At 35.4% G+C, this 20,619-nt stretch overlaps 1 protein-coding gene across 1 annotated transcript in view; it reads right to left on the bottom strand.

Moving 5' to 3' along the window:
- Positions 1-281: 281 nt before the first annotated feature.
- LOC309628702 (uncharacterized protein) overlaps positions 282-20,619 on the bottom strand; it is a 701,358-nt gene continuing 681,020 nt past the window's right edge. The window contains exon 6 of the mRNA XM_082391990.1: positions 282-1,052. Coding sequence (XP_082248116.1) covers positions 1,032-1,052 — 21 coding nt within the window. The 3' untranslated portion in view covers positions 282-1,031. The remainder of the gene's footprint in view (positions 1,053-20,619) is intronic.

Genomic DNA, 20,619 nt, shown 5'->3' with positions numbered 1-20,619 from the left:
TTACTATCTTGTGCAGATAATATGTATATGAAAGAAATATTTAAAAGAACAACCCAAGGGCAATGTACAATTAAGGGATAAAATGAGGAAATAAGACCAAAAAAATCTTAGCATTGAGAGGTAATTGTGCTAAAAAGTGTGCATTCTCAGAAAGTACTTTAGGGAGGTAGAGCAGCACTGTCCAATAGAACTTTCTGTGATGATGGAAATAATTCTGTGTGTAGCCACAATAATAATATGTAGCCACAAAACATAGGTGGCCGCCAAGCACTTAAAACATGGCTAGTGTGATTGAAGAACTAAATGTTTTATTTTGCTCAATTTAAATTAGTTAATGCAGGTTAGCATATCAACTGAACACAAAAGTCTTCAGTGCAAAGATACATTATAGTTAAGTGAAAGACACTACAGTTGTAGAACAGTAAGTAGATCTTTGAGTTACTGGATCAACCAATGCTAAACCCTGGCTCACATCTGTGCTTCTGATTTGAGCCAACTCATTTTCTATGTAACCCAGATTTAACTGGCATTTCTACTATATGTAGCCAAAAGTACCGAAACTTATCCATGAGGATTAAATGAGAAAGTAATATGTGAAGTACCAGTCGTTACCTAGTAGATCCTAGATGCTCAGCAAATGACACTCCTTCCCTTGCTCTCCTCTTTAATCAAACCACCTTCCTTGTATCCCTTGCGTTTGTGCTTCCATGATTTTGCTCCCAGCATGTTCCCTTCTCATCCACGTCACCTATTTGAATCCTTCTCACCTTTTCAGTCCCAGCTCAACTGGAGTCTTTTACAAAGCTAATCAGCTCATGAGGAAGTCTCATCTTAGCCTCTACATCACTTGCACCCAATATGCCTCATCTGAGTCAATTCCTGTCCTGTATTCCCTGCCAACAAAGTCCTTTCGAGCAGAAGCTAGAGGGTCAGTTGGAGTCCCTGGATGTTCTGAATTGGAGTTGAAGATGAATTTCTTTTTACTTTCTCTTCTTGGACTTGGAAGGAGGGACTCCTAGGGCATCTGCTGGTTATGAGAGAATGAGACTTCCCTGTAGATGAAAAAAGATGAAGGAAGGAGTGACAAAAGCAGCGGTGAGAGCATGCAAGACCCAGGTTCTAAAAACTGCAGATTTTTCCCCTACTTATTCAATAAGCCCTCTTTTATCTTAAATTATTTAACATTAGATTTCTGTCCAGCTACTCAACTTGTGTGTTTCTCTTCATGCCAAAATATTTAGAAAATGTGTTTATTTTTAGTTTCTCTACTTCCTTATCTTACCTTCCTTTTTATCTTTTACCCACTGAAATCAGGTTTTTATCTCACCATACTTCTGAAGTCACTTATATAAAATTTAGGTATAATGTCTATCTTCAAAATCCAATGTTAAATTCTCAGTCCTTCTCTTAACCTCTTAGCAATATTTGAAACATGTTTTTCACTTGGCTTTCAGGATATTATACACATCTGTCTTCCTTCTTACACACTTGCTTCTCCTTTCCAGCTCTTTGCACACTCTTTTTTTCCTTTCCAACTTCAAGTGTTGAAGTGCTTCAGAGTTTGGTCCTTGCCATCTTCTCTTCTGTATCTTCATTCATGACCTAATGACTTAGTTCAGTACAACCCCAACTAAGCGCAGATGACTCCCAAATTTATGTCTCAGTTCACATCTGTAGTCCTTCTTCTGACCCCTAGACTCACATCAGCCTACTGGATAGCTCCACCTTGATGCCAAATAATCTCTCATATTTAACACGTTCAACACCAACCCTTTGTATCTCTGCCTCCAAACCTACCAATTAAATGGCACAACTGTACCACCATTCACCAGCTGTTCAAGTAAAAACCTGGATATCATCTTAGACTTTTATTTTTCCACCACTCTCACATCTAATATATCATCAAGCCCCACTAGTACTATCTTCAAGAATATACCCTACGTGGCGCAGTGGTTGAGAATCTGCCTGCCAATGCAGGGGACACGGGTTCGAGCCCTGGCCTGGGAAGATCCCACATGCTGTGGAGCAACTAGGCCCGTGAGCCACAATTACTGAGCCTGCGCGTCTGGAGCCTGTGCTCCGCAACAAGAGAGGCTGCGATAGTGAGAGGCCCGCGCACCGCAATGAAGAGTGGCCCCCGCTTGCCGCAACTAGAGAAAGCCCTCACACAGAAACGAAGACCCAACACAGCCAAAAATAAATAAATAAATAAATTAAAAAAAAAAAAAAAGAATATACCCTACAGCTGGCCTTCCCATCCCCTCTATCACCAACACTTTTCAAGCCTCCAACCTTCATTTCTTAGCCAATTACTACAGTGTAGTCTCCTGGCAAATTTTCCTACTATCCTCAGACTCCAGCACCCTTAATTCTTCACACAGCAGACACTGGTAGAAGAATCTCTTCAGAGAATATGTATTATCATTCCCTTGTTCAAAACCCTTCAGTTAATTCTTATCAAACTTAGATTTAAATGTTCTAGTTTTTCCTACTCTTTCTAAAATCAGATTCTATATTCTTCTCTGACACAGTCCTGCCACTGGAGTCTGTCTCATTGTTCCCTCGGGGATGTTAATCTGCTTTTTCTCTGCTTGGAACATTTTCCAGCAGACTATCACACAGTTTCCTCTTTCACATCATTCAGGCATTTGCTCCAAAATCTCCTCCACAGAGAAGCCTCCCCTGACCATTGTATCTAAAATACAGCACCTACATTCCTCATTATCTCTTCCTCTAAGCTGTTTTATTTCCCTCCATAGTTCCAGTGATTACCGGAAATTATAGTGCATATTTGCTCATGTATGAATTTATTACAATCTCCTCTAAGAGAATGAAAGCTGCATAAGGATATGAAACTTATGTGGCTCATGACTTTTCCTCATTTCTAAGGACAGTGCCGAACACCTAGTAGATGATGATGATGATAAATATTTGCTGAATAAATGGTTAAATTCTGATGTTAAGCAGACTTAAGAATAAAAAAGTGTTAGTTTGTGATCCATCAAATGACGACTGGAGGTTTCCTTCATGCAAACAAATTTGTCTGGTGATTTTACAACATTGGTGGTTTAGATGGTTGACTCAATTCTTAAAGGCTGGGGTCAAGGTTATTACATATTGGCATAGCTATCGTCTCATTCATGGTCTGGTTCTCAGTAGGTGCTCAGTGAATTTTGATAATTGAGAGAAAGCAAGCAAAAGCTCAAATTAATTGACTGAACTTAGGCTTAAACAACTGACTAGATATAATTCTACATTTTATGTTGCTATTGTTAGTGTCTGGAGAAATGGTAGCCCAGAAGAGAAGAGCATGCATGACGGGTAAGAGTCTTTGATGCTAAGGGTAGAATGGAAGTTAGTGGGATGTGACAGAAAGGGAGAGAAACCTTCTTTTCCCCATCTGAGTCTAAGCCAAATGAGAGAGTAATGAAGATGCGCAAATGGAACTCTAAAGTTATTTTTATTAAGCCAGTTTGCTTACATGAATCGCAACGAGTTTTCAAATAGTCAAACTCAGAATTACCTAGTCTTTCCACTCACACTCAGAGTAAATAAATACAGAATCTCAAATTGCAGCTCTACCCTGCCAGAACTTAGGCAAAGAAGCATATCATATGCTCCCTGCAGGCAACTGACTCTATAACCAGTTTTTGCCAAAAGATTTCCCAGTTGGAATTCAGTTCTCTTCTTCAAAGGAAAAGTGAGTGAAGGAATGGATAAAGGCTATGGGTTTTATGCTAATGAATGTCTCTCCATATGGAAATACAATGAAAGGGGTACAAAGGTTTCCCTAAGGATAAGCCCCAAATAATGGAAGACAGAATGATATTCTGGCCTATAGAATTTAGAGATAAAAATAGAGGTTCACGTGATTTTCCTGTAGTGAACCGACTAGGATACAGAAATGTTTTACTATCAGTGGGAGGAAAGGAAATCAGAGATCCCCTCTGGAATTGTTGATGACTCTGTGATCTGAACACTGTCTTTTGAAAAATTCTATGTACCAATTATTGATGTCACAATACTATAGTGGTAACGCCACAAAACAAACAACCACAAAACTTCAGGGGTAATCAACAATAATTGTTCATTGTGCACATATCTGTAATTAAGTGGGGGTCAGCTAAGGGGCTCTGCTAACCTTGGCTGTGCTTGCTCAGATACCTGGAGCTCAGCTGACTGTTTGGCTGACGTAGCCTGGCTTCGGCTGGGGTGACCAGGGAAACTTCGCATTTGTCATGTGCCACTTAAGTCTAGTAGGCTGACCCAGACTATCTTCTGGCAAAGGCAAAGACTTAAGAAAGAGTGTACTGGAACATGTAAGACCTCCTAATGTCTAGGTTCAAAACAGGAACACCTTCACTTCTGAATCATTCCATGGACAGAAGCAAGACACATGGCCAAATTCAGAATAAAGAGGTGGGGAAACATATCCTTTCCCTTTTTCAAAGGGACTGCATGGTCACAAGGCAAAGGGCACAGACATAGGAGGAGGTGGTGTGGGGGGGGAGTATTGGGGCCATGAATACAGTCTACCACAATGTAGGTTTGAAGCAGTGACTGGATTTCTAAAATCTAAATAATTCCAGAAGAAAGATACACAAATAGCTAGACTACAGCTGACTTTTCCTTACCCCTAACATTTATAACATATCCAGTATACTCTCATCATTATCTCCTGGATAATTACTGATGTATGAGCAGAGCATCAGATATATTGTTTAGGAACAACTTCTTTTAATTATAAAGAATTTGTCACCATATGGCCATTCACTATAAGATGTTGAAAATACCTCTTAGAACAACGGGAACTCAACATTCCTGATGATGTCTAATGGAGAGGTCATCATACTCAGGGTCAGCTTATTTAGAAGAGTATAAACCAAACCCAGTGAGTTAGGAAACTACCTACAGGTCCAAAAGAAGGGGTTGCCATTGAAACACAGGCTGTACAGGAGTGAGACACATTGTATGGTCTGTTTGGCAGTCCCATCAGAAGTTCAGTGGCTCAGCTGCAGGAAAGATAAGTCGTGTCCAAAGGGTTCAGATTCACATATGTGAAGCCAGGGAACCAGAATATCTATGCCAAAGAGAAACTGAAGAATCTTCAACAGCAAGCATTGGTATCTCCGGTACCCCCAGACCTCAGCTCACATGTTATTAATCCCTTCACCTTCCAGGTGACCTGTTTCCTAAAAAGTCTCAACACAAACTTTTTAGTTAGATTTTACTTAGAGATACAGAAAAAGGGGTGCTGGACAAGAATATTAACATAAGAAGCTTCAGTTTATATGCTAAAATTAAAAATGCACTCATTATAGATGAGACAAGAGTACAGAAAAGAATGTGAAGAGTTAATAAAAGGAGACCTGGGGAGGGGGCGGGGGGGAGAGAGAAAAGGAAGGAAGGAAGGAGTATGGATTAAAAAGAACGAAGAACAAATAATAGGTAGAAGAGTCATATTAAACTAGGGCATGAATTCCTTTCTTTACAAATATAAAAAGTAGGGTCATACATCAGCCTTCTTATTGCTTGAATTTTTCTTATTCACCATGGTAGAGAGGAAAAGTGATGGCAAAAGTTTTAGGGAAGTGGGTATCAGGGGAACTTAAGCCACCATTTCGTCTGAGACTGATTCTGAACTTGAGTGTGCATTTTACAAAACCAATACACTATATATATATATATCCATTGGGTCAATATGTTTAATTCCAGTGAATGTGTTTTATATCAATGAGTGTGTAGAGCTAGTGTATAATGAAAATGTGTTGTGCTCATGAGTATATATTTTGGATATGCATTGCAGTAAGGTTTACGGCATCAATGGGTTAAATTACAACTTGCTTACTTTGTTTAAATGAAATCCAGCTAAAACTATCAAAAGTCAGGGCCAAGCTACTTGAATAGATAAGTGATAGACAAAAACTGCAGCTTTTCCATTGTATCAGCAATATTTACTCTGAAAACCTATTTAAATAATTTAACCGTTGCTTATGTTGTAAGTAGAAAAAAGCTAGATTTATAATATTTTTTAGACCAGAGAATGCAATTGAAATTCTTTAATGATATCTGTCTAGGCTGCCCCATCCAATTCACTTTCATCTTAGAAAAAAATTACTTGGGTCAAAAGTCATTGGTTTAAGTCCCAAGGTATATTATGACACACAGAATGATAAACTCAAAAGCCATTATCAAGTTTCTGATAAAGGCTTTTGTGACAGAAATTCTAATTTGGTAGTCAGAGTTATTAATGAATATTGTGGAGATTTAGGACCTCGCTGCTACACTTGGACTGCTGATTCAGTAGAAATATGTTACAACCCAGTTCCTCTGGTAAGTTGCCCGCATTCTTTCTCTGTAGCGTTACTTTGGCTTAGTTCTACCTAGAGAAATTATTCTTAAATGTAGCTCCCCAAGAACGTCAATGTACTTTCTCTTTCATGTATTTTCTTGGAAACGCAGCCTGTTGAAAGAAACAAGTGCCAACTTTTAACTTAAACTTATTTCACATAAAATCTATAAAGCATCCATCACTTTGAAGATTGTTACGGGTTTTATATTTCACTTTAGTAAACCATGTCCTTCCAGTAAGTTTGATACTATTTGCAAATTAATCCTAGACCTATAAAATACAAGTAGACGTTGACAGGACCTTAAACAGAATCAATTTTCTCTTTAATAGATGTGTAGATCAATTGTGATGATAGATGTATCCTGACATTTTTTAAACAGAATTTATATTACCATTCGGGCAATTCTTGAGAATTCATATGCAAATTTTCCACTTCATAGATTTTGTAAACTAAATGTTTCATACCAGGTTGATTTGGATGAGCATACAGGGAAGCAGAGCTTTTCAAGTAGTGGAATGTATGTTTAAGTGAAAAACAATTGCGCATGTAAAGCTGTGATGGATTGTCCAAGGAAGTATCAATATCTCATCTTTGCAATATTCCCCAGCCAACATAACTGTATGGTTCTGTGGAAAATGAGACATATATTGGTTTTATCACATTTATTTATTCCACAGGCGATACTGAGTAATTGACATGTGTCAGATATTGTGCTAATCACTAAACTTAAGGTGATATGTCTTTTTACTCCCAATGTCCTTCACGGAGCCCTATCATGGAGGATGTTTAAAGTGTTTCTTGTTAATATCGTCTCCTCTTCTGAGAAGTTTAGTTGCTCTATGCTTTATATCACAATATTATTATGGAAAATTGAATTTTTGGAAAAAAATCTGCTGAAAATCATATGATACGTTATAAAGCCAAATAGAAATTTTCTCAGGACTTGAGGCCATTGTGGAATGTTAGTGCCACTGTATTTCTTCATTAAAACAAATTATTGAGAAGTGGCTGAATTGCCATAACTTGAGTTTCTTCTCTCTATGATTGCCTGAACTGATATTTTAAATATGAACCATTTTTTTGTGTGCAGGACTGCATCTATTTGGCTAGTCCTATGGTGAGATTTGATAAGTGCTAGCAAATCTATCCTGTTCCCAAATACTTTCATCACAGCACTCAAAATGACTATCATGAAAAGTTCTGTCTTTGAGGTTAAAACCTTCACTCCAAAATTTGTTTTGAGATGTAAGTACCCTAAAAAAGAAGTTTATTTATCTTTTATTTGTCCTTAATACAATTATAACTTGTCAAATAAATATAGAATAGAACATAACAAGCAAGCCTTTTTGAATAATCAGTTTATTGAAGAAAAATTTGCATAAAATTATTTCACTCACTTTACTAAATAGTTTGATGAGGTTTTTAAAATGCATAACTGTGTAATAATCACTTATAGAACTTTTCCCTGAACTGTGTCTTTGTATGTGATTCTTTGCGTGGGAGCCATTTCCCTGGCTTCTCTTTATTTCTTTTTATCACTGGTTTTCAGTAAATTGATTATAATGTGTCATGGTGTGGTTTCGCTTGTATTTATTCAGCTTCAGTGTTTTTTTCGAATGTGACAATTTTTCAAATTTGAAATATTTTTATTATTCTTTCTTCAGATATCCCTCCCCCCTCAGACTCCAACTTCCTTGGTATAAGACAGCTTGATATTATCTCACAGCTCCCTGATAAACCAATCCCTGTTTTCATTCTTTTCTTGCTTTGTTCTTTATTCTGCATATTTTCTATTTGTATGCCTTCAAGTCCACTATGTTTTCTTCTGCAATTTCTCATCTGAAATTAATTGCATCTAATGTATTTTTCATTCAGATATTATATTTTTAATCTTTAGAAGTTCTAAAGATTTCACTTTTATATCTTCCTTTTCTTATGTTTTCTTAACATCTTTAAATCTGTTTTTAAGGTTTATATTAGATGCTTAAGGCATTTCTGTCTGATCACACCATCATTTCTGTCAGATCTGGCTCTGCTTCTATTGATTTCTTTTCTACTGGCACTGAGGCATATAGTCCTGTTCTTTTACATGCTGGTTATTTTTTATTAGATGCAAGAAATTGTGAATTGTGAGGTTTTGAGTGGTGATTCTTTTCTTTAAATTGTTTTGAACTATTTTCTGGCCTAGAATAAATTTGATACTTTCAAGGTATGATTTTCAACTTTTTTATTGAAGTTTAAAAACAGCCTTTACGCTTCCGAAGACTCTACCCAGTGCTGCACGTATCATGAAGTTTATTACCCCTGGCTGGTGGGAACACACATTCTTCCAAGCCATAGCTCCAGAGAATTTCCAGCTTACTACTTTCAGTTGGTGTTTTCCTTGGCTTCGTGAAATTTTACTTCATGCTTTATAAATTTCTATTCAATCAAAGACTCAAGAAGACACTTTTGCAGACCTCCAAAACTCTGTGTGTATATGTGTGGGACCCCTTCTTTTTGGATATTCTGCCCTACAGATTTTAGCCAATTTCCTCTCTCAGCTCTAATCTCAGTCATCAATGCAGCTAGATGCTAAACCCTGCCTGAATTCCCCCTGGATGCACTGTAATCTCCTAATTGCCCTCCTCCCCTGCAGTGTAAGTTGGGGAAATGTTAGGGTTCACCTCATTTACTTTCTAACCTCAGAGATCAGAGTTGTGCACTACCTCTTGTTCAGTGTGTGAAATTGTTTGTCTTTTGTCCAATTTTATAAATGTATTTGGCAGAAAGGTAATTCCCATAGGAGTTAATCTTTCATGGATAGCAGTGGAATTTCAGGTGAGTCTTGATGAAAGTGAAGGAAAAACTTCTCAATGAAGGAACTTGATCCTAAGGGATTAAACTGAGTAGAGAATTGAAGCAGAGAATCCTGGGAAACCATAGTATAACAATAAAAGGCACTTATGGATGAAAGAAACAGAGAAAAATTTTACTAACTGCCCAGTTTTTCTTATAAGAATATTCTATTTTAGTTATGTCCATCTCCACGGAAAATCCTATGAAGCATTCAGTAAAGCTCCATAAGAAATCATTACCCCAAATTCCTCTTTCCAATTTCTGAACTTCTGCAGGGCAGGGAGTCTAGGTTTGATCTTAAGAAAACCTAAGATTGGGTTCTAGTCTTTTCTTCCACTCCTTTCCTGCTGCTTTTTCTTGAGCTATGTTTTTCACCCAGTTTGCTATATCATCTCTTTGTTGTCTTGTCTCTAGTTACTTGCAGTCAAGATGTACAACTGTCTGCCAAGGTATATTACTACTAAGCTTCCTATTACCACACTTAAACCTATTTATTCTCTAAGAATACACTATCTTTATATTATACTTTTGCAAATGGCCCTTCTACACATATTTGAAAAAGCAAAATAGATATTATTTTTATAGCTTCAAATACCACCCATATATTGAGAATTCCCAAAGCAATATGTGTATCCAAGATTTCTCTCCTAAATTTCAATCCCATATATCCAACAATTTTCTGGACACTTCCACTTAGACAAATTTAATATGTGCTCAAGTGAATTCATCACCTTTCTTTGCCAGATGTACTGTTGAAGGCAACTGCTTTTGTGGATCAAGACTAGAAAATAAGGACAGGAAAGGCAGGAGATTGATGGATCTCATTACAAACATTTTAATATTTTTTTAAAAACTATATGTTGATTACTTTTATAGAACTTTTTAAAAGTTAGAAATAAAAAATGAAAAAGGAAATCTTACCTCCTGTCTTGAAAAGCAAGCACATGTCAAGTGAAATTAGCATCCTGACCCTAAGAGGAAAGAGGAAGTACTCTGTAAAGTGTTGAACCCCAAACACAAGACAGCACAGAGGGAGGGGATATTTTCTCCTGCACTTCATGTCTGCTCTTTCTCCTTCCATAATAGTGTAGCATCAAATAAATCTCCTGGTTGTTTTTCTGTTTAAATGATAAACTAAGTTTCACAGTGAGGAGACAAATCTTACTATTTTTTACATAGTCTATTTAGTAATAAACTTGGACAAAAAAGAAAATGTTCTAGATTCTTCAGTAATAAATCATACAGCATGATTCCTAATGAATGATGGGCAATGATGGAAACATTTCCTAATGTATGATGAGGTTGATTGTTTTCTCTCCTTTGGCTTATATAATTAAATTTAAAACATCCCTGCAAGGTGAAGGGAATTATACTTTTAATTTTTTAATCTAATGTTTAGCATATTCAATTAAGGCTGTCAACATAGCAGAGCTGATTTGGTACCTGATATTTGGAGACCTGTGATTACAGGCCTCAAAGAAAAATTATGCTCTGGTTTAAGAGGAAGATTTGTATTAGAGACGCAAGGGAAAGGTTGAAGATTAAGCTGAGGAACTTAACTGTTCACTCTCAATTTACCTGCTTCCAAAGACCCAAATTAAGCAACTAAGTATATTTTAAACCACATGTGGTAATTGATTCTGTTTAGTTTAAATGGAACAACATTTCCACTATCTGATTTATGACTTCACTTCGAGATATTTCTGGTGTTATATTGCTTCAAATAGTCTAAGGAGAATGGATAGTTCATCCTGAACCATTTTCTCCCTGTAATTCTAAGTTATAGCAAATGGTACATCTTAGTGGTCAGACCTTATGACTTGATTTAGTGATACTGTGCCTTCTCCTTTAACTAGTTTTTCACAAGCTCACATACTTGTGGTCACTCTACTTCTGCCCCTGAGACTTGACTTCCACATAGTGAATACTTCTGAACTAGTTATATTTTCTTAAAGTTTATTCTTACCAATACATATTCTTTTATCTTTATTCCTCTGAAGCCAATACAAGCAAATCAGTGTAAATGGAACCAAACATTTGCCATCTTCTTTTAAAAGGGCCTGGCCTATTATGACAAAGGTTTTATGCTGATCTTTGTAGTTTCCATTGGTACATTCCTGTTTTTACAGTGGATTATAGTGAAAACCAACCATATGTTTGATATTTATCTATTACATTTGAGAGTCAAGACCAGTTCTTTTATTTTATTTCAGCCTACAAATAAATGACAGTAGAAATTCATTTTCAGGATTCTAAAGATTAGAAGAAGCCAAATACTGGATTTTTAAAAAAATATCTTTAACAAATTATCATCTATTTAAAAAATCACCATGGCATTGTAATAATTGAAGAATTAATTATAAAAATACAGAACTGAAATGTTTGCTATAGGGAGCTGGAAGGGTAGATGAGGAACAAGGTGGGTGTAGAGAGGGGAAGGAGCAAGGCTTGCTTTTATGACATTGTGATTTGTGAACCCTATGATGCAGTACCTATTTTAAATAAACTGAAAGCCTTGTGGTGGTGGCTTTATCCATGGTCAAAAGGGCTAAAAAGGCATAGTATAAGTGTTCACTCAGTGGCCCAATCTGTGTGACTCAGGCAGGGTGTTGTCTATTTTAATGATGATTGAGAGTGTTGTACAAATTGCACAGATTTCATGAAACAAAGATAATTTACTACAGAACAGGAGATTCCCCAGATGCACAGGCTGAGGAAATATTTGAAAAGGAAAGACATAACAAGAGGAAGAAGATGACTCTGACGGATGTTTTCAAAAGAGCTGTCACATCACAGCTCTCCTTTGGTTTCTGCAGATGCTGTTAGAACTAATCCTGATGATGAGTGATTTTACTTCACATTATCTGCAGATCAACAAGGATTCTCTGGTAAATAAAGTTTCTTTCTTTCTCTTTCTTTCTTTCTTTCTTTCTTTCTTTCTTTCTTTCTTTCTTTTTGCATTTTCATTGAGCACAATGCCTTTTGCCATTTTTGAGGGAAAAGAAGTAATACTGCAAATTCAGCTCTACAGTAAAGGACTTTCAATGCAATTATTTTTTGCTTTTGGTTTATTAAATATTTAGGATTTATTTTTGCTCCATTTTTAGTTAAAGCCTGATATTTTAAGATATGTAAAATGATAGACATTTAATATATTCTTCAATTGACTTTCATGATATATTTTTAGATAATAAAAATTTGTTTGGAACAATAATATTCATAAACTTTTAGACTACTTATCATATACCTATATTATGTAAATATATTAAATGCCACAATATCTTCTCTCTTCTTTATTTTTGTGCCATCAGAATTTAAGCCATCAAACCATAGAAATATTAAACTAGAGCAGCAATATTAATCCTAAACACTCAGATAAAGTATTGGTTTAATGCAACGTAACACCCTGCCAAAATATATTAAATTCTAATTTAGATTTATACAGAACATTAGAGAACATCAAGTTGGAAATCACTCATTTTTCAAATAAGGAAATTTAGTTTGACAAAAATCTAGTAACTTTCTCAATATCACAGAACTAATCAGTAGACTGAGCAGCAGAATGAGATAAATTTAATATTATTTATATAAATTACTTAAATATTTTGGAACCAATATTTTTAACATGGTAGACTAGACATAAGTACAATACCTTAGATTGTCCTTACCCTTCATTCACGTTTAAATCATGTCATTTGGTGCCAGACTGGAGTAATGAACTCTACATTTGTTGAAGTGTTTGCCATTATTTCTGGCAATGAATTGGAAGGAGGACATGAGTGGGCAAGGCCAAACTCTACTTCAGAAATTTTCAAATTATAATGAACAATTTTTCATTCTTTCTCAGAATGTACACAGCATTCATGCGAATTTGTGGACTAACCAGATTCTTTACAAAGAAGGTTTTCAAAATATGTAACTAGAGGTAAGATTGCCAAATAATTCTAAATGGGGGCATTAACAGTATTCTTTTAGCTCTAAAAAATCTTTGTGCTTCAGTTTTAATTTTTCCTCATGTTAATTAGATGAGATTTTAGAAACAACCCTACTATGTTCTATTTCTCATTTAATTGACACCTCAGATCTTTATTCATGCTTTCATGAGGCAAAGAATGGCCATTACAGCTATTACAATGACACCTCACTGCTGGGGTCCATGCCACAGGGCCATTAGACATAAATCAGTTTATGAGTCATAATATGCTTGTGGTAATTAAACTCCTCTTCAACTGTGTCCCATATGTACCTTGTTCTGCGTCAGGAAAAACTTATCAAGAAAAACTTCCACAAAGCAAATGTCATCCACATTAGAAGGCTAATCTGACTGGAACATACACATTTTTATCCTGAGGAAATAGCTTTCCACAATATGGATGATTGTCATGATAAAATTCCCATTATTATGGGCCACACCCTCGCACTAATGAGTGTACTACTGGATTTAGAAATATTAATAAATTGATAGATTTAATGTCTCCAAAAAATATATTCCTACATAGAACTTTACTGTCAAAGTATGTGTTTGAGTACATAATCCAAGTATAAGTAAACTTATTGTGAGTTTCTCTCAGAATCAGAACTTTCTAATTAATACATTGAACTTATCCCAATGCAGCTAAGAAATAAAAAAAAAATTCCCAATCAAAAATCTAAAATATATATCTCCACTATGTTTGAAGAAAGTGAACAGTGATATAATTTGATAGTCTTAGGCAGAGACAATTTTTTATTGGAATATACAATTTGGGGAATTTTATAAAAATAATTCTTTTTAAAAAACAGATTGCTCAAAAAAAAAAAAAAACAAAACAAACAGATTGCTCAGTTATAACATTGTTCGTTTAAAAAAAAATTACACACACACACATATACATGCATTCACTTTCAAATAGTTCCACATACCTCCACACAATGAAACTTGTTTTGATATAAAATTATTAAGGATCTAGCTTCTAAAGAGACTTAGAATTTTTAAATTGCAAAAGTCTGAATCTTGTAGGGTAAATCAGGCTTGGCAGACGGGTGGAAAGAGAAGAACAACACACAAAGCCAAAAGAAATGCCTGGAATGTAATTGACATTTGGACTTTGTGCAAACACGTAGGGTGATGCCTGCAGAGGAGGCTACAGAAGGAGAGAGTATAATAACAAATCAAATTTTGCTGTTTTAAATTAAAAAAGCAATTTTATAACAATGTGAAATCATCGTGAATTTAGTTTACAGTTTGGTCAAGAAAGTTCACTGTTAAGTGTTCTCAGATACTTCTCTTGCCCTTATCACCTTAAGTAGTCCTTCGCCCAGAATGGGTTGTGTTTATAAGTCATGAGATGCTTCTTCCATGACTTTAGTGGCCTCTAAACTCATGTGAAATTTATATGTTTAAGTCCTGTCCAAAATGAATCACATCTGTTTTTTTTAGAAACTGTGGCCAATTTAAAGTATTCAATACAAAATGAGAACTAAAAATGCTTTAGCTGGCTTACTGATGCAGAAGAGAAAGATATGAAAGGATATACAATTTGACATTATGGACATTATCCCATTATTTCTGCAGTTTTAATGTAGGAAAAAAGTACTAAAACTGAAATTTGAATACATGTCACCAAGTGGCAGAGCTGTTTCAATCATAACTGAAGTGGAGAAAAACATTTTTTCTCTCTTATAACAAAAATAAAATTCTTCATTCTAACAAGCAAAGTTTTCAGAGACCTGATATTATGGAAGCTGTCCTTAATTGTAAGAAAGCTTATTATACAAATAAGATTGTAATAAATCAGGCAAAGTCAAACAGCCTTGAAAAGCTAAGATATTTACCTGAGTATTTTCCTTTTTTCTCTTCTGTTTATTCCATATAATTCTTTGGAACATTTTTGTTACTTCCTGATTCTTTCTTGTTCATAGCATTTCATTGCACAGGAATTGAAGACTGAAGAAATATTGGATAGGATAGTCTGTGTTAAGAAATATACCCCAACATATATAAAGGATAAGAAACAATAGACATTTATTTCTTATACGTTTAGTAGTTGAAGTAAGGGACTACTTTTCAGCTGGCAGCTCTCCTCTTGCGATAGTTCAAGGAGCCACACTCTTTTCATCTTATGACTCTGCCAATCCAGAGGCAGCCCAAACAAAACCTGTTGTAATGACAAGGAGGAAGAGAATGACTGTGCTTGGAAATCAGAAAAAAATTCTAAGTGGAGGTCTTGGGTTGTGATTTGAGGAGTGGATGCTATTTCAACAGAAAGGGACACAAGGAAATGGCACCCCAGAAATCACTGTGAACCAAGGAAAAAAAAAAAGCATGTTCTGGAAAAGATGAATGTCCTGGGTTGACAGTAATACAGGGTTCATGAAGGAGAATAAAATGAGGGTCAAGTCTAGAAAAAGTTGTAAATGTCAAATCATGGATGACCTTGATGTTCTGCCAAGCTTTTGGTACTTACACACACACACACACACACACACTACTGGGAGAAAAATAACTTGATGGTAGCGTGAGGAAAAGAGAGGTGGGAGAGAAACCAGTTAGATCACTACTGTGAAATCCAGGAACTTATTAAGTTCCTGAATAAGGTATTGGCTAAGGCATTGGCTACAGAAAGGGAAATGGGTGGATTTATTTGAGAAAAAAATTGAGATTTAGAAATACCAGGTCATAATAGCCAAATTGTTTTCGGGAATAAATGAAGAGAGAGGAAATTGAGGAAGTGGCTTCTGGTTGATTAACCTGAGGGTAGTGGCGCTGCATAAACCATGGTGGAAAACAAAGGCCGTGGGGCTGACTGAGGGAAAGAAGACGATAGGTGCAGTTTGAGATATTTTAGGTTTGCTGTATGAGCAAGACACGTCTTTTACACTCAGAGAAGCAGATGAGGGTGTAAGTCTGAAACTTAAGAGGGAGCCAGGGTTTGAGACATAGGTCTCCTGGGGACTATTTGGGAAGTGTGAGTAAAATCAGTTAGGAAAGAACTGTCAAATAGGACATCAATCAATTTTAAATCACCTAGGGAAGCAGTTCCACTGAGCAATCATGACCTTCTCATACCAGCTGTAATTTTTTTTATTTAACTCAGTAAGAGATGAGAAAAAAGAAACATCAACAGGCTTGTTAGAGTGAGGTTTTTAAAATATGCCCTGCTATAATTTCGGGGACAAGATTAAAGTAGGGTCTTATTTTATTTTTTATGTATTCATTTTTCTTTTTAAATAATGAAAAGTGGATCACTGTCAATAGTTTCACTTAAATATTGAAGAACAATTTGGAGCCTTCATGAATAAATGCTAATGAATCATAATAGGGTCACATGTCCATTACTGAAACTATCACAGGCAAGGGGAATAAGATTACCCCTTGGACCATCATTCTCTTCCTGGGGGAAGAGCGGAATTCACCTCATCAAGATACCTAGCTGTGTGTGTGTTGGGGGTGGGATAGTATTTACCTAAAAAAATCAGGGTGCTCTTGGGGAAAAAAAAGAAGAGTGGATATTGGGAAGGCAAATGTAGTGTTAATTATATCATGATTATCTGGTTAAGTGAATGAATAACAACAATAACAAGTTTGCATATCAACCCTTATTATTGAATATTCTAAAATGTATTAGTTCTTACTCAAGTGAATAGACTTTATAGAAGATTTTTGTTCCCAGGGTTATCATTTTGGATTGGCAAGAATCATCATTACAAAAAAATACACATATAAAAAGTGTAGAGAATTGACCAGGTATATATTGGATTTTAATGAATTTTTACGATGTATTTTAATATTTTAATGAATTTTTATGATGTATTTATAATATTTTAAGAATATAAGTCCACAAGGGAGGAATGTAGTTTGTTGTGTTCACTGGTGAATGTCCAGTGTCTAAAACAATACCCGACACACAGTAGGCTCTCAATAAATATCTGTGGGATGAATAAATGGGGAAAATATTTATATCACCTTAGTTGTATTTTTTATCTTTCTCTGAAAAAAGAAAATTCTCTCCAAATATTTTATATTTGATTATTTGGTATTTAATTGGCTCTGATTTTGCTATTCCCTTTTGCAATGTTCTTTCTAAATTTAACTATATGTGACCTTCTCATTTGCCCTTCAACTTCATCCAAAGTTCTGGGTTTAGTCATATAGGCTGTTTTCTCTTCTTGGCTTTCAAATATCCTGGTACAGTTTGTTTTGAATGGGTAGAACCATATTCTTTTTGATAGCCAACTTCCTTGAACTACACTTCCTAAGAGAAGCCCAAGGATTCATTGTACTAGTTTTCAAGTTTGATACAATTAGCTCCTAAAGTTAATCTTCTTAATCTTGCTGACATTTCCATTCCCTTCCCTTAGGGAAAGGAATTCAATTTCATCTACTTGTGATTGTTTCCTCAAGGTTCCCTTATACTATTAGAAGCCCATCTAATTTTTTTCCCTGTGAGTAAGTATCAGATCTGATGTCTGCCTTGGGAAATGTTACCTTTGTCACCGAAGACCATGCTATGAGATCTCATTGCTTCCGAACTTCTCGGTCATCAATGTTCTCATTTTAATGTGTGCCTGTCAACACTTATCTTTATTTAAAATTTCTTTAAGTTGACTAAAAACCTTATTAATCTGCTGTTTCTTAGTTTACTGATTTACATGATTTATATTAGATTTAGAATATAGTTATTTTGTGTGTTCTTACCATATTAACTTTAATCCAATTATTCATCCCAAATAATCCCATTACTATATTTTTATTCTGGATTTATGAAGGCATTAATTTCACAAATAATAATGTAATTCTCTCTCTTTCCTAAGCCCGTCCTCCAGTTCCAAGTACTATCCTACTAGTTGTCAGGTATTTTAATAGTATCTCAACTCCAAATACTCTTGATTAATTCTATCATTCAAAAGTTACATCAGAGCATTTTGCATAATTGTATGATTATTTCCTCACAATGGAATGCGATAATATTATAAAGAGATATTTTAAATGTTGTGTGATAGTCATTGAAGCACATAAATGTCACTGTTCACAGTGAACATTACCTAAAAAGAAATACACCAAAGACAGTGAACAAATAATGATACAAAATCTTCAATTTATTTGTATTAGAAAGAAAAAAATAAGTGATAAAAGATTTGGTGCAAGCCTAGGGAGGAGTTAAATGAATGGCTACATCTGTTTAATGGATTAAACAAGAAGCTATTAGATGACTAAACAAGATAAGAAAATAATCATTTTATAAAAACTTAAAAGCACCTCAAATGATTTTTCATTAATTCTTTATATTTTTTCAGCTAGTATATTTTGAGTGTTATTATGTGTGAGTTCAGAGAACACAGAGATAAATAACATGTAGTCCTTGCCAAGAAGGAGATGACAGTCTTGGAATGAGAGAGAGTTATATTAAAAGGCTTTGTTTTCTCTCTTTTATTGCACATCTATGATAAAAATCATAATGAGTACAATGAGAATGCAAAGAAAGTTTGGTAGAGGAGTCAGTTATCCTTAGGAATATGAGGAAATGATTCAGGGGTAAGAATATCTATTTTTACGTATAAGTCACCTCGAGTAAGATAGTGCTGACTGCACAAAGGCCAGGGTACTCCATTGCTGTATAGCACATCTCAAGCTTAGAGTGTGAGAGTAGAGGGTTAGAGAGATAACCACAGGCTACACTGTGAATATTTCCATTGGAATTTGAGTCTCTGAAGCACAGAAACCTTTGGTTCTTTATATAGGGATACCCATGCAAATCACTAGGGCATAGGATTGGAGGATGATTAGCATATTATTGGGTCTTCAGACTATGAGAGGGTGAAAGATAGATTTAAGGTGAGACGTTTGGGGTTAGAAAGCCACTGGGTTGATACCTCTGCCAACTTGAAGGGACAGAGATTATAGCATGGATTTAGCATGTGGGAAACAGTCAAATGATAATTTCCTTTGGGGATCATTTCTCTGTGTATCATGCTCATCAAGATACTTCCCCATCTACTCCAGTATGTCCTAAATGTTCTATTGGGTGTCTTCAAGTTAACTTCAATGAAATGTTCTATTTGTTTTTAACAGTGCATATTAAATTCCTCAAAGAAGAATTATGATAACTCTTATTTGCTCTGGTAATTTTTTAAAAAGTATGTGTTTGACTTTTATGGAAGGTCACAAGGAGAAACCATCTTATGATATCCATATTCACACGAACACACTTTAGTATTTCCCAAATTAAAAATGAATTATAGGTGCCCCTAGACTCCATATTTTGTCTATTTTAGTTATATTCCCATCTCGCTCTAACCCTGTTCAAAGCAAACCTTCTCAAAAGCGTTATCAATGCTTGCTATCTCTCCTTTCTCAGCAACTATTCACTCTTCAATCTATACCAATCTGGCTTCATCCCCAAGCATGACCCTTAAGATGTCATTTAACCTACTTTTGCCAAGGTCGCTTACAATCTTCAGGATGCCTACTCCAAGGAACATGTCTATGTCCTCATCTCACTAGACTCCCCCAGCAGGATTTGACGAGGTTTGCCATCCCTTTCTTCCTGAAACACTTTTTCTTCTTGGCTTTATTGACATCACACTGGTCGTAACACCCATCCTAATCAATAGGGTAGTAGATTTATATTCTTCTTTTTCCCACGGTTCTAATTTTCTTTTTCCACTTCCGTTTATACCTAAGCCTTGTTTGTGAAGTATCTTAAATCCTTGTGGGAAAATGAATGTATATAATTAAAATAAAAATTAAATATGTAAGTAATAATATTGGCTATCTTATAGTTAAAGGATGCCATAAAGGAATTAGAAGAACTCATAGCCATGGACATAGTCAAGTAAAAGTTGCATGTCTAAGTATGTTATCTAAAAAGATATGAACTGTCAACACTGTCAAATAAAGGACATTTGTGTTTATGTACACACTACTTAAAGATGCACATAATTCTTACAAAATAAGAAACTAGAGCTATGAGGGCAACAATAAAAATAAAGCTCGAGAAAGCCTAAGAGACTATATAGTGTTGAATTCTCGCTCAAGTAAAATGAGTCAATTTTCTTAGGGAAAGGCCCTCATTAACCTTGAGATCCAGTAGCATCTGCTGTAAAACATTCCTAACCAGAAGACATAGAACAGCTTATCACTATGGGCCTGTGATGTAATCACAGAAACACTGGATGTGAGCCAGAGCAGGTGGATTAAAAATTATGGTGTTGCACCATAGCTGTCCAGGGGATGATTAGGTTAGACCTCCACAGGCAAAGGAAACACAGCACTTACAGAGTTATTCGAATACATATCTTGCTTTTGAATACATTTCACAGGGAGATTATAATATAAAACAAATAGCAAATGATTGAGAATTGGCAAATGGAAAATTCTACATAAAAATATATCTAAGTAAACGTGAATTCTACTGATTTTCTAAAAGAGTAGAACTGCAATGCTGAA

Source organism: Balaenoptera borealis (genome assembly GCF_965194805.1).
Source record: "Balaenoptera borealis genome assembly, chromosome: 5".
Taxonomy (NCBI): Eukaryota; Metazoa; Chordata; class Mammalia; order Artiodactyla; family Balaenopteridae; genus Balaenoptera; species Balaenoptera borealis.
Note: the sequence above shows the minus strand (reverse complement) of the source record. Positions and strands in the feature narration are given on the sequence as shown.